General features: G+C 40.7%; 1 protein-coding gene across 3 annotated transcripts in view; it reads left to right on the forward strand.

The window, feature by feature from the left end:
- arrdc1b (arrestin domain containing 1b) overlaps window positions 1-16,101 on the forward strand; it is a 64,869-nt gene that overhangs the window by 12,106 nt on the left and 36,662 nt on the right. For all 3 annotated transcript variants that reach the window (XM_078550297.1, XM_078550300.1, XM_078550298.1), the window contains exon 2: window positions 3,752-3,862. In XM_078550297.1, the coding sequence (XP_078406423.1) occupies window positions 3,752-3,862 (111 nt within the window). The remainder of the gene's footprint in view (window positions 1-3,751; window positions 3,863-16,101) is intronic.

Raw genomic sequence — 16,101 nt, forward strand, 5'->3', positions numbered from 1 at the left:
AACCTCTTGGCACTGTATTTTGCTGACTGGTTATATCCTGAACCCTCTTGTCACCTAAATTGCGGAAAACAGAATGAACACAAATTAAAAATGTACATAACTAGCAGATGATCAGCAGTAAAGGTGGTACAGAAGTTTAAAGTGTACCTCCTCTTTAGTGACAAACAAAAAAAGGTGACCTCTTGCTAAAAGTCATCTTAATATTGGACATGAGATAATCCGAATAACTAAGTTCTTAAATTCCCCCTCTACCCACCAGAAAACATTTTTCTTTTCCCCTGATGCCCTCAGATGACCAGATGAATTGAATGTGTTCCCTTAAAGGTAATCCTACCACACTTTGAAGTGTGACTTATAAGCTATAAATCAAAAATGCAGTTTTCAAATGAAATGAAGTTCCCTGTGACACATTGTGTTTTGCACATGATGTATTTGGTTTTATAAAATATACTAAATTAAGCGATGCGTTTGCTATATTTTTTTAATTGTCCTCTTTGGAATGTTATGAGGGTGTCTTTTTTTAAGAAGATACAATTTCTAATGCCTTTTTTTCTGGCTGGATTTTTAATAAACTGTAATCCCATTAAGACAGTGGAAAGACTGCCAGCCAGCCAAATATGCAACTTACATACCACACCCAAGTGGGATGAAAAGGACAGACTCTCAACGTGTCTCTTTACACCCAGGAAGACAACTGAATAAAACGACTGCAATGAGACTAGCCAAAGGACAGTTAACCATATATTTCTTTATTTATCTTCATGAACTGTTTTTTTAAAAAATCTCTGCGTCTACTCTTGCACTCTTCCATCTGTACATGTATGTATGTGGGGCCCAGGGAATGTGTGCAATGTGTGAATGAGGGTTATGATTTACCTTGTTTTTTTATAAAGTGACATTGATAGGTTAAATGACTGGGCAAAGATCTGGCAAATGGAGTATAATGTGCACAAGTGTGAAATTGTCAATTTTGGCAGGAAGAATAAAAAAGCATATTATCTAAATGGTGAGAGATTATAGAGCTCAGATTCAGAGCGATCTGCGTGTCCTAGTGCATGAATCACAAAAGGATAGTATGCAGGTACAGCAAGTAATTGAGAAAGCTAATAGCATATTATCATTTATTGTGAGGGGAATTGAATACAGAAATAGGGAGATTATGCAAGGCACTCGTGGGACCACATCTGAGTACTGTGTACAGTATTGGTCTCCTTATTTAAGGAAAGATATAAATGCATTAGAAGCAGTTCAGAGAAGGTTTACTAGGCTAATACTAGGAATAGTGAGTTGTCATATGAGGAAAGGTTGGACAGGCTTAGGCTTGTATCCACTGGAGTTTGAAAGAGTAAGAAGTGACTTGATCGAAACCTTTGACATCTTGAGGGGTCTTGACAGAGTGGATGTGGAGAGGATGTTTCCTCTTGTGGGAGAAGCTAGAACTGGGGGTCACAGTTTAAAAATAAGGGGTCGCACATTTCAGACAGTTGAGAATTTTTTTCTGAGGGTCGTCAGTCTTTGGACCACTCTTCCTCAAAAGGCAGTGGAAGCAAGGTCTTTGAATATTTTAAAGCAGAACTAGATAGATTCTTGATTAACAAAGGGGTGCAAGGTTATCGGGAGGTTACATTCAGATCAGCTATGATCTTAGTGAATGGTGGAGGAGGCTTGAAGGGCCGAGTGGTCTGCTCCTGTTCCAAGTTTGTATGTTCACATGTAATTCAGAAAGCAGGGTCGATAAATTTATCCTGTTCTTTAATTTAAACTCAAAATTCTGCCTGATTAATTCTTTACAATCTGAAAGCGTACATAATGGGACTCTTGCAGTATTAGCAAAGCACATCCTCGCTAAATTCACGACAAAATCCTGTTGCAGCCAGACCTGGAGTGGTAAATTAGAGGAGTCGCTCCCCCCGCCACGTGGTCGTAATAGAAGTCACGTAGCAAAGATACTGGGAAATTCTACCACTTTCCTCTCAAAATAGCTTGCTGTGGGAGGATTTGAGGTAGTTGAATTTGTTTTTTTTGATAAGCCTTCTTTCCTGCTGATGAAAATCTTGCATAGAACTGGCAAAACAGTTTTACCACAATACAGGCAAAAGATTGAATGCCAAGAAACATTGAGTGTTGCACTCTTACAATAGAAATACTGGCATTTGTTGTAGTTCTCAGAGTAACCACTAAGTTCACAGGAATCTCCATTTTGTGGACTGCCAATTTATAACTGCTGGTCCCACATTTTTGCTAAGACCTGGATCATCAATTAAGTGAACTCCAGTAACTGAGATTTGAATTAGATTGGATATAGCTTTTGAACAAATCTTAATCAGATTAATTTTTCATGTGCATTTGAAAGGGTGCCACCTTTGCTGAAATAACACAGTGCTCATTCTGCTTCAAGGGTTGCAATTTAAACAAGGCACTGACCTGCTGAGGGTTTTGTTTTAATGGAAATGCATATTTCCAAATGCAAGGGTTGTTTACAACATAAAAGGTGCTACAGGATTCACTTCTATGATTTGATTTACACCACAGATTATCAGAAATGACAACTGTGTTTGGAGCAACTCATCCATACAATAGCATATAACTTCCTCATTGCATGGCGTAGGTTTCACTTGGTGAAATTTCAGGAAGGGGCTTTTGAAAAACAAATTCAAAGTCCCATCAGTGCTTCAAGGCAGTTCTTGTAAAGACACTTGTTTTCTGATCATAGCTGAATGCACATTCAAGATTAAAGTATGTTCTGATCAAACAAGTTTTTTCAGTTAGAGACAATCTAAATTCATTTGTTGCAATTCTTGCAATGATTTTAAACCCAAGCATCCATGATATTTTTCCCTGCAGGTTGCTGAAAGTGAGAGATGGAAACTGGGCAACATCTTCCAAAGGGGATCTGTGTAAGCAGGGAAAGCAACTGTGTATCTTCCTTACACATCAGATGGAACTCACTGCCCATGAAGTAGAAGCAGAGTTGATCAGTGAGTTCAAAAAGGAATTGGATGAACACCTGAGGGAAATAAACCTGCAGGCCTGTGGGTAGAGCGGGGAAATGGAACTGACTGGATTTCTCTAGAGAGCAGGCCTGGACTTGATAGGCCAAATGGTGGTCATCTGAGTAATTATGAGTAAAACTGCAGAAGTGCTTCTCCGAAAAAGTTCATTGTTTTTGGGTGGGAATGAATGGTTTCATGTAATTCTCAAGCTCTATGGTATTTAGCAAGGCAGGTTTTTGAAACAGGAAAGCGAACCACACTCAGTTATTGCTAAATGCAGGTTTGGCCTACATTGCAGTGGCTAAGAACTCCCCCTGCTGCTGATGTCACACTAGTATTGTAATATAAAGGTGAGTGTCATGTCTTTTTGCCCAGGAGCTAATTTTGAGTGCAAGTTTGTTGGACAAGGAATTGGAGGGTAAGCAAGTCAGGAGCTCTTTATATTGATTGCCAAAAAGAAATTGGCAGTACATAGCTATAGTTACAAAGGGAAAATTGGCACCGAGAAGTTTTCTGGTGTTGAATCTTACTCTCCCGAAGCCGGAGTTAGACATAAACAAGCTTTAGCGCTTTCGGACCAGCAGCTGACGGAAGCAATCTTCTGACTTCAGTGTTCCAACACAGCCAGATTCTATTATTGTATGTATAATAATGCTTGTTTCTTCTGTTTTAACTCAATTCATATTCAGTCATTTCCTGGGTCTGGTGTCTCATACTTTTAACTTTTATTAACATGTTCCCATTTTTCTCTCTACTAGCTTTAAAAGTGAACTGCATTGGATCATGTGGTGTTACCAACAAATCAAATGACACAGTATGGCAGATGGAAGAGCAGTACTTCAGCAGCACACTTGTTGTTGCAGACAAAGGTAAGAGTTGCCCCCTCAGTCTACTGAAGTGAAAAGTTTGAGACTGTGCATTTAACATTTGCTGTGGCTTGCAATATGTTCACGGTATTGCTTGTGTATCGTTTAACTCCAAACGTAATACTAATTCGTATTGTTCTGATACTGTGGGATGTCATTGTGATGTCCAATTTTGAAAGTTTAATGGGGAATTGAAATTTTGGAATAAATCAACCATCTTAGCTTTTTAAGTCTTCAAAATGTTTTAAACTGGTTAAATATGAGGCATATTGACCCAGTACAATTAATATATCTTTCAGTTACTTAATGCTGTGCATTTTATTTACCAGTGCATGTCTAGTCTAATGTCTATCTTCATTGGGGGATTTGCTGTGGGTGGTGGAAGAAAAGGTTAAATGATGTTATAAGATACAAACTTGAATGGCAATATTCAATAAAGATTTAGGGCAGAAGAGTTTGAAAACTATAAATTTAAGTTTTCCAGGTTGTAAGTGTACATATACAATTAGAACACCATATAATCAGCTTCACTGCAAGTGGCAGATGCATTCTTAGGAACTGAAGTATATTATAAGTTCTTATTGTCATGTCCTATCCATAACTTTTAAAACTTTTAGAACTGTAATCGATTTGAAATCTTCTGGAATTGACATTTTTTTTTTTAAATGAGCAAGAGTCAAATGTTTCAGGTTAATATTTTGTTGAGAGATTATTGACCTGAAATATCTACAGATGCTGCTTGACCTGCTAAGTATTTCCGGCATTTTCTGTTTATATATCCTTAGTTTGTTTTGAATAACTGTCTGATGACTTGCATTTGCTTATGTCACAACAATCATTTGAGCCTGGAAAGAACCATGTAATGCTACAATGTGCATCATAATTGGTGCTGCACCAACTGAAAGAACACTTGCTTAATCATAAGAGTCTATGTTTTCAGTTCCTATTTGAAAACTGCCTGCTTCTGGTTAGATACCTCAAATTGGTGACCCATCAGTTCTTTGTCAAGTTATTGGATTGTGTGCTACTTGAGAAATGAACTATTTCATTGCAGACTGAGAAGTATGAGTTAGATGTTAACTAGTTTAGATTTCTCTCTATCATGAGAACTAGAATTGTTGGCAGCCAAAACCATCCTGCATATTCCTTGGAGAAGGATACATAGTTCAAGATGCCATATATACTTAATAGAAGACAACCTTGGCAAGTACACGTGGCACATGGAAAGCAGGTTTTATAATTATGCTTGTTTTGTTTGCATTCTGGGAGTTCCTTGATTTTACGATACTAAATCTAACTTCCTTATCCCACCAGTGAACTGAGACCCTCGGCAAACCTGAACTTAGAATTTTGCTGCTGAGTCAAAGTGACTGTTTCTAGCAACATAAATGCAGGGATCTGGGTCATAGATGCCATTATATTGAAATCTGAGCTAAAAAGTGCCAGTGTAAAAATAGACTGTTATTTCCATTCTTTCCTAGTCTTCTATCCAAAAAACCTTGCTGGTAGCAGAATTTCTTACAAAGCAATACATGCTTTATTTGTTAAATGGACTGTTCTCCTGTTATTCATGCATTTATTCTTCCATCAACCAATGCCATCTAAAAAAGCCTTCTAGACATTGTTCACATTGCTGTTTGTGAGACCCTGCTGTGTGCAAAAATGGCTGCCTGCATTCAAAAAATCCTCACTGCACTTCAAAGCAGTTCATTGTATATGAAGCACTTTACTTTGCCATGTTTGAAAAAGTTTTTTTTTTAAAAAAAATGCAAATCTTTTCTTTCTAGTTGCTGCCCTAACTTCAATGTATTACAATCACGGAAACAACCTTTATAATCATATCTGGGCCACCTTATGACACTTGCCATCTCCACAAAGAGTAAAGGCAAGCAACTTGATCATTCACCCATTGCAGTTCTCTAGGAAGTGTATGAATATGAGGTCACTAGTCTTTTTTGTGTTGTGTTGTTCCCGTAGACAGTTCATAATTTCAACTCTTTAACTCTGCTCTTCCTCAGCAGAACAGCTGAAATTGAGAGTTATAGTTGTAGAGACTCTATCATGAATGCACAATGTGGATATTGTGATTATTTTAAAATATCACTGCTGTAACATCCTATATTATATTGTTTATCGAGAATATAAAAATCAATTTGACCAGTTTGAAACCCCAAGTGCAATTGTATAACAGGCTTCTACTCTTACCTTGGGATTTTTTTGTATTGGTTGATGTACATGTATAGTATTAAGGCACCAGTACAACTGCTGGTTACACACAATTTAATTCCTTGCCTGTGTTTGTGTCTGCAAAAATATTACCTTCTCTAAATAGATTGATATCTAGTTATAACTTTTATAAATAGAGAGAGCATTATGGGGAAATCTGATGGCAATCTATTGCAGATAACTTCCTTGTCATTGTAATATTCTACATGCCCTTTTGCTCTTATGCAAGGTGAAACAGAACATTTCAGATACAAGTGAAATTGCAACGAGTCAAACTAGGACAATACGAAATTCCAGTTGACATAGTCGTCAGCCATTCCTGCTGGCAGAACAGCAAATCTCATAGTATGATGCCCGTGATCAGCTGAAATTTCGTACTGGTAACTCTGGATTAGTCAAATTTATCTAAGCTTGTCAATGCCAACCGATCAGAGTGGTGTTAGACCATACGAGAAAACAAAATCATGGAACGCTAGGATAGCCATCATTCGGTATAGAGGTCTTATGAAAGGACATGCAAAACCTGCGAATGTAGCTAAACCTGTGTGAAAATTAAAAGTATTATCGATCGGAGAGAAGGTGAAGTTAAAAGTGGACGTCGCAAAGGAGTAGGAGATTCCACCATCGAGTTTGTCCATTATGAAACACAAGGCAAACACCTTCGAACAGTCCAGCAAGCAGGCATCCTCTTTAACAAGGAAGAGGATGAGAACGGCTGCCTATTCCGATGTTGAAGAAGCTCTGCTAACATGGTTCAAGGCAGCCCAAGCAGAAAATGTTCCCATCGCTGGTCCAATCCTGTAAGAATGGGGAGTGACCCTGACAAAGAAGCTGGACCACATGGAGTTCACCTCCAGCAACAGATGGCTGGACCGATTCAAGTCAAGGCACGGCATCGTCTTCTGCATGGTAAGTGATAAGGGGGCTGCAGTTATGGCAGCAATGTTGGATGATTGACTCCAAGATGGCCTCGCCCTCTTGAATGAGTATGCACCACGGGATATTTTTTACTGCAGATAAAGCCGGATTGTATTACTGTCTTTTGCAGACTGCTCTTTGTTTAAAGGTGAAACATGTAATGGTGGGAAGTGAAAAAAGAAACATGTAATGGTGGGAAGTGAAAAAAGGAACGTGTTACTGTTATGGTCTGTGCCAACATGGATGGTACCAAAAAGCAGTCCCTTCTTGTGACCTGAAAGTCCAAGAAGCCACATTGCTACATGAGTGTCAAGACACTGTACACAATATGAGGCTAACAAAACCACCTGAATGACTTCCAGCATTCTTGAGGTGTGGATCAGAAAAGTAATGGAAGAGGTCATCAACAGTGCTATCAAGCGGCACTTGCTGAGCAATAATGTGCTCACTGATGCTCAGTTTGCGTTCCGCCAAGGCCACTCAGCTCCTGACCTCATTACAGCCTTGGTGCAAACAGGGACAACTGATCTGAATTCCCGAGGTGAAGTGAGAGCTACAGCCCTTGACATCAAGGCTGCATTTGACCAAGTGTGGCATCAAGGAGCCCCAGCAAAACTGGAGTCAATGGGAATCGGGGGGAAATGTCCCTACTGGTTGGAGTCATACCTAGCACAAAGGAAGATGGTTGTGGTTGTTGGTCAGTCATCTCAGCTCCAGGACACCACTGCAGGAGTTCCTCAGAATAGTGTCCCAACCATCTTCAGCTGCTTCATCAATGACCTTCCTTCCGTTATAAGGTCAGAAGTGGGGATGTTCGCTGATGATTGCACAATGTTCACCATTCGCCACGACTCAGATCCTGAAGCAGTCCATGTCCAAATGCAGCAAGACCTGAACAATATCCAGGCTTGGGCTGACAAGTGGCAAGTAACATTCATGTCACACAAGTGCCTGGCAAGGACCATTTCCAAGTGAAAATCCAACCATCGCCTCTTGATGTTCAATGGCATTACCATCACTGAATCCCCCACTGCCAATAACCTGGGAGTTATCATTGACGAGAAACTGAACTGGACTAGCCATATAAATACTGGCTACAAGAGCAGGTCATTGCGACGAGTAACTCACCACCTGACTTTCCAAAGCCTGTCCACCATCTGCAAGGCACAAGTCAGGAATGTGATGGAATACTCCCCACTTGCCTGGATGAGTGCAGCTCCCACCATCCTCAAGAACCTCGACACCGTCCAGGACAAAGCAGCCCGCTTGATTGGCACGTGCATCCACAAGCATTCACTCCTCCACCACTGACGCACAGTAGGAGCAGTGTGTACCATCTACAAGATGCACTGTAGGAATTCACCGAGGCTGCTTCAACAGCACCTTCCAAACCCACGACCACTACCATCCAGAAGGACAAGGGCAGCAGATAGATGGGAACACCACCACCCTCAGGTTCCCCTCCAAGCCACTCACCATCCTGGCTTGGAAATATATTGCCGTTCCTTCACTGTTGCTGGGTCAAAGTCCTGGAACTCCCTTCGTTCCTAACAGCACTGTGGGTGTACCTACACCATATGAACTGCAGCAATTCACGAAGGCAGCTCACCACCACCACCTTCGCGAGCAACTAAGGATAGGCAATAAATGCTGACCCAGCCAGCAAAGCCCGCATCCCATAAATTAATTTTTAAGAAGTGTCGTTATATTGAATGTTTTAATGATCTATTTTAAAATTGGACAGCTGTGTGTCTATCATGAGGCTGAAATCCCTTTACCTTATTTTTGGTCAAATATTAAACTTGATGGCAAATGAGAAGTTCAGTATAAATTTGATTTTGATCAGACAATTTTATACCCGTTCTCAGAAGTTGGGAATCATAATACAAACCTTTCTGATATCAGCTTTTCTACAGGTCAGCGTGTCATAGAATCACAGAACTGTTATGCTGCAGAAGAAGGCCATTCAGCCCATCATGTCTGCACCGGCTCTCCGAATGAGCATTATGACCCAGTGCCATTCTTCCTTTTCCCTGTAACCCTGCATGTTGATCCTATTTAAATAATCATTTAATGCCCTCTTATTGAACCTGCCTCCACCACACTTCCACTCAGTGCATTCCAGACCCAAACCACTCGCTGCATGAAAAAGTTTTTTCTCTCATTACAGTTGCTTCTTTTGTAAATCACTTTAAATCTGTACCCTCTTGTTCTCAATCCTTTTACAAGCAGGAACATTTTCTCCCTATCTGCTCTGTCCAACCCCCTCATGATATTGAACACCTCAATCAAATCTCCTCTTAGCCTTCTCCTCTCCCAGGAGAACAGTCTCAACTTCTCCAATTTATCTTCATAACTGAAGTTTCTCATCCCTGGACCCATTTTTGCAAACCACCTCTGCACTCTCCAATGCATTCACATCCTTCCTGGAAGCGCCCAGAACTATACTGAGGTTTAACTAGTGTCCTATACAAGTTCAACATAACCTCCTTGCTCTTGTACCCTCTGCCCCTATTAACAAAGTCTACGATATTTATGTTTTATTAACTTCTCTCTCCATCTCTCCTGCTGCCTACAATGACTTATATACATATGCCCAGGTCCCTCTGCTCCTGCACCGCCTTGAGAATTCTATCCCTTATTTTATATTGACTCTCCATGTTCTTCCTACCAAAGTGATTCACTTCACACTTCTTTGCATTGAACTTCATCTGCTACCTATCTGCCCACTCCACCAACTTGTCTATGTCCTTTTGAAGTTCTACACCGTCCTCCTCACAGTTCACAATGCTTCCATGTTTGTATCATCCGCAAACTTTGAAATTGTCCCCTACACACCAAGATCTAGATCATTAATATATATCAGGAAAAGCATTGGTCTCAATACCGACCGCTGACGAACTCCACCTTCCTCCAGCCCAATTAACCATTCTTACTGTTTCCTATTACTCAGCCAATTTTGTCTCCACATTGCTACTGTCCCTTTTATTCCATGAGCTATAACTTTTCTCAAGTTTGTTGTGCGGCACTGCATCGAATGTCTTTTGGAACTCCATGTGCACCACATCAACAGCTTTATCCTCATCAACCCTCTCTGTTACCTCTTCAAAGATCTCCAGTTAAACATGATTTCCCCATTAGAAATCCTTGCGGGCTCTTCCTAATCAACCCACATTTTTCCAAGTGACTATTAATTCTATCCCAAATAATTGTTTCTAGAAGCTTCTCCACCGCTAAAGTTAAACTAACTGGTCTGTAATTGCTGGGCCTATCCTTACAAACATTTTTGAACAAGGGTGTAATGCTTGCAATTCCCCAGCCCTCTGGCACCTCCCCTGAGTCTAGGGAAGACTTAAAGAAAGGGGCCAGTGCCCTTTCAATTTCTGTTCACTTCCTTCGATATCCTTGGATGAATCACATCTGGTCCCAGTGCCTTGTCAACTTTTAAGTATCAACAGTTTATCCAATACCACCTCCTTATCAATTTTGAACTCCACTAGTGACAGAGGGCTCCTCTATCATCATGGCCCGGGTCACATCTGCTTCCTTGGTAAAGTCAGATGCAAAGTATCCATTTAATACCTCAGTCATGTCTCCTGCCTCCACTTGGTCCCTAATCGGCCATATTTTTCTTTTTGCTAACCTTTTAACTATTTATATGACAAAAAAAGACTTTGGGATTCCTGTTTGTTAGTTCCCAGTTTTTTCTCATAATTCCTCTTTGCTTCCCTTATTTGCTGCTTTTCCTCTCCTCTGAACCTTCTGTATTCAGCTTGGTTCTCAATTGTATTTTCCACCTGACACCTGTCACAAGCATACTTTTCCTTCTTTATCCTAATTTCTATCTTCTTTGACATCCAGGGAGCACTGGATTTGTTTGCCCCACTTTTCCCTTTTGAGGGAATATGCCTTGACTGTGCCCAAAACATTTCTTGAAGGTAGCTCATTGTTCAGCTACTGTTTTCCCCACCAACTTTTGGTTCCAGTATATCCGGCCCAACTCCGTTCTTGCCTCATTAAATTGGCTTTCCCCCAGTTGATTTATTCTTGCTCTGGATTGCCCATTGTCCTTTTCTACTGTCATCCTAAACCTTATGATGCAATGATCACTCTCTTTCAAATGTTCCCCCACTGACACTTGATCTACTTGGCCACCTCATTTCCAAGAATCAGATCTAGGTGTGCATTCTTTCTTATTGGACTGGACACACTTTGCTGTAGAAAATTCTCTTGAATATGCTTTAGGAACTCTTACCCTTCTCTGCCCTTTACCCTACCACTAGCCCAGTCTATATTAGGGTAATTAAAGTCCCCCATTATAACTACTCTGTAATGTTTGCACCTCTCTGTAATTTTCCTGCAGACTTGTTCCACTACATCCTTTCCACTAGTTGATGGCCTATAGACTACACCGACCAATGTAATTGCACCCTTTTTGTTCCTGCACCCTTTTTGTTCCTTAGCTCTAGCCAAGGACCATGGTCCTTGACCCCTCTGGGGCACACTCTTTCTCTAGCACTGCAATGCTCTCCTTAACCAATACAGCCACCCCTCCTCCTTTTCTTCCTGCCCTATCTTTCCTGAACAACTTGTACCCAGGAATATTTAACACCCATTCATGCCTTTCCTTGAGCCAGGTCTCTGTTATTGCCATAACATAATTCTGCATGGCAATCTGTGCCTGTAACTCACCAATCCTATTTACTTTACTCTGTGCATTCACTTACATGCAATATAACCCTGATTTGGACTTCATTACTTTCTCCCTTACTCCAACTCTGCCTATTAACTTATTATTCTCTATTCTAGTGCTATCTGTCTCTCCCAGTATTTTGTGCACCTTGGTTTTACTCTCTCATGTTCTCTCCTGGTTCCCACACCCTGCTGAGTTGGTTTAAACCCCCCCAACAGCACTCACAAAATGCCCCTCAAGGAACTCAGCCCCAGCTCTGTTCATGTGCAACCCATCCGGCTTGTACAGGTGCCATCTCCCTCAGGGCCTGTCCCAGGAATCTAAAGCCCTTGCTCTTGCACTATCATTCCAGCCATGCATTCATCTGCCTTATCCCCCTATTTCTGTACTCATGGCACTTGGAGTAATCCAGAGATTACTACTTTTGAGGTCCTGCTTGCTAATTTTCTACCTAGCTCCCTAAATTCTATCTGCAGGACCACATCCCCCCTTCCTACCCAAATCATTGGTACCAACGTGGACCACAACCTCTGGCTGTTTACCCTCTCCCAGAAGTATGTCCTGTAGCTGCTCAGTAACATCCTTGACCCTGGCACCAAGCAGGCAACATACCACCTTGGAGTCATATCCCTGGCTGGAGAAATGCCCATCTGTTCCCCAAACTAACAAATCCCCTATTACTAATGCTCTTCCTCCTTCCTCCCTTCCTGTACAGCCAAGTCGCCCATGGTGCCACAAACTTGGCTCTGACTGCACTCCTGAGGAGCCAAAGCCCTCACCAGTATCCAAAACGGAAAACCAATTCGCGAGTGGGACTCCAGGGGACTCCTGACTACTACCTGCCTGGTTCTCTTGGACTGCCTGGCGGTCACCCATTCCCTTTCTGCCTCTTTGCTCCTAACCTGCGGTGTGACCACCTTTCTGGACGTGCTATCCATGTGCCTCTCAGCCTCAGAGACTCCAGCCGTCACCCGAGCTGTGAAACCCAGAGCTTAAGTTTCTGCAGCTAGCAGCACTTCTGCACATGTGGTCATCTAGGTCACCTGTAGTAATCACAACTTTGCACATATTACATGACATGCAATCCGCATGACTGAGCTGCTATAGCTTAACTTTACTTCCCTAATGTTAACTTTATTTTACTTTGGTTTACTTATATTACTTTACGTTACTGGCCCTGGCTTCCCCTTATTCTTAGTGTTTCTTACATAAATCCAAATAGCTGCTGCTTTAAAAATAATATGCTTTTCTAATTTACAGCTATTTAAAGACACTTCCTAACAGCAAGGTTTCCCTATGATGTCACTGTTCAATTTTTTTCAAACTCAGCTCCAAAGGTGAGGTTTACACCCTGGTCCGTTTTTGCTCTGCTGCTCCTGTTCCCAACTTAAAATAATTCCTATGTATACTGCACCTCTTTCCCCCATTCACCGAATTCCCACGTGAGCCTAATTCGCTGTTCACTTGGTCTTTGTCTCGCTTTGGCATAGTTACCTGCCTCCTCGCGCATCCCTTATTGACCATGGTGAGATTTAATTGGGTTAGTGGCCACATTTAATGACTAACTTCCCTGTCCTTCACCAATCTGGCAGCCTCTCCCAAAGGATTTATTTCCCATACACAGATGTGTTTTAGCAGATGTCATTTTTGCTTCACTTGTTATAATTGTTATATGTTTGCATACCTTGAGGATGTTGGTTTTCTTCCTTTATGTTGCCTTTACTGCCATTGACAGTAACTGAAGTGTAGGATCATTTCTCTTGCTTAGGTTAACAAGTAATAGTTCTAATGTAGTAGTATATATATTTTTAAATCTTATTAAGTTCATGTTTAAATTATTGAAAAGTAAGTTTTGAAAGAAATTTCTTCCTCAAATGACTACAAATGTTCGCAATGACCTAGGCAAGGTAGTTATATTAAAAAGGCATAGTAGTAGTATTTTGGCTGAGTGAACTTGTGAGATGAGGTAGATAGCATGAATTAGACATCACCTGTTCTTGACTTTTTAAAAATGTTCTTGTGTTGATAGTGGTTTCCTGCCATGGTCAACCAGATGGAAAAAGGTGTCAGGATTTGTTCTCTGTTCTATGGAAATAGGCCAACTCCTCATCACTCTGCCCTTGTGAGTTTGGAACTCACTTTGTTGCGTTCAGGCATACTGTGTAAGAATGAGACAGCAGGTGGAAAACTCTTGTGCTGTGGAGTGACCTCTTCAGAAGAGTTGAAGTGCTTAAACCAGTAACTCTTTGCTTTAGAGGTACAGAATCTTTCACTGAAGGTGTAAAGCAGGTACTGTTAAACTTGGAGATGCAAAGTTTTGCCTTGTACTGGACCATATCTGTTCGCTGTTGCAGATTATGGAGTGTATACCTCACAACAAGCTAAAATAGGAAATGCTAGAAATAGACAATAGGCCTTGTTGGCATCTGAATATATGAAAATGTCAGGCTAATGTTTCAAGTTTCATCTTGCATCTTTTAAGGATCATGCTTCATTCCCTCCAAACAAGGAGTGAAAAAACTGGTGGCAAATCAAAAAAAAAATCAAATGGAGGCTTGACCTCTGCTTAAAGGGGGCAGCAATAATGCTTGATGATAGGTGTTTGGTATTTTATGTTTCTATTGCTGAAGACTTATTCATATGCCAAACTGGACATTGTTAATTAATTATTTTATCTTCTGATCAGGTTAAATTCAAATTTGGATTACAAGAGAGCTATTTTCTATGCCAGCCCATGCATTTAGTGATCAAACGGACTCCTTTACCCAGGGATAGAATGGTTGACCTCAGAAATATAGGCCTACCATTCTCTGGTGAGATTTTCTGAATGTGAACACTAGGAGGTGCTGATGAATGAATATTGCTTTCCCACAATCTGGATTCCGCAAACACTAAATGTAAATGTGCCAAATATAGCGTGTGATTTTAAATGTAATGATGCTTAATAACAGGCAGGATTTTCAAATTGTGACCATTTTTCTGTAATTCTGATTGCCAAGTAAATTTAGAGGGGATAGGGATCCTAACAATTGAGTTAGATTCACAATGGTAATTGTTTACTTTCAGTATCAGATCTCAAGGGGATAATTGTCTGGAAATTTCTTTTAACAAAGGTTTCTGTTTTAATGTTAATTAATCTGTTTATCCTGAAAATGGAGTTAGTCCTTTGTTACAGCTTATGTTACACTTTAATATTGTGTGTGTTTTTTTGGGCTCTTTGCTGCTATCCATCAGAACAGTTTATTTAATATATTTTTTGTCCTTTACCCTTTCTTGTGACATTCGCTTTAGAAGATTATATTGGATAGTAGGTTTATAGCACAATGTACATTCATGAAAATATAAAGTGAAGACACATTTGTTTTGCAAATTAAGCTATCATTTTAAGGTAAACCTGATCATGGATTCCCACTTAATATATATTGTCAAACTAAATGAACACTTCCCATGGAGTCTTTCTTAAAATGGCTAACGGGTGAGGCAGTAATAACGATGAAAAGCATGCCTGCGTAAATATCTGACAACATAACATAGGAAATAGGAGCAGGAATAGGCCATTCGGCCCCTTGAGCCTTCTCTGCCATTCAAATAGATCATGGCTGATCATCTACCTCAACACCATTTTCTCACGCTATCCCCATATCCCTATACTTTAATGTCTATTAATCTGCCAGTCTCGGTTTTGAACATGCTCAATGACTGAGCTTCCACAGCCCTCTTGGGTAGAGAATTCCAAAGATTCACCATCCTCTGAGTGAAAAAATTCCTCCTCCATCTCAGACCTAAATAGCTTACCCTTCATTCTGAGACTCTAACCCCTGGTTCTAGACCCCCCACCCCCTTGCCAGCCAGGGGAAGCATCCTTCTAGCATTTACTCAGTTGAGCCCTGTAAGAATTATATATGTTTCAATTAGATCATCTCTCATTCTTCTAAATTCTTGAGAATACAGGCCCAGTCTCCTCATAGGATAACCCCAGAAATCAGTTTGGTGAACCTTGGTTGCTCTCCCTCTATGGCAATTATATCCTTCCTTGGGTAAGGAGATCAAAGTGCACACAATGCTCCAGGTACAGTCTCACCAAGGCTCTATACAACTGCAGCAAGACAGCTTTATTCCTGTACTCAAATCCTCTTGCAATAAAGGCCAACATACCATTTGCATTCCTAATTGATTGCTACACCTGCATGTGAACAGCGAGGGCCCAAACACTGATCCTTGCAGTACCCCACTAGTTACAGCCTGTCAACTTAAGAATGAAAGAACAAAAACAAAAATACCTGGAAAAACTCAGCAGGTCCGGCAGCATCTGCGGAGGGGAACACAGTTAACGTTTCAAGTCCGTATGACTCTTCAACAGAACTAAGAATGACCTGTTTATTCCTACTCTGTTTTCTGTGAAGAT

The sequence above is a fragment of the Cetorhinus maximus genome, chromosome 10, assembly GCF_964194155.1.
Source record: "Cetorhinus maximus chromosome 10, sCetMax3.hap1.1, whole genome shotgun sequence".
NCBI lineage: Eukaryota > Metazoa > Chordata > Chondrichthyes > Lamniformes > Cetorhinidae > Cetorhinus > Cetorhinus maximus.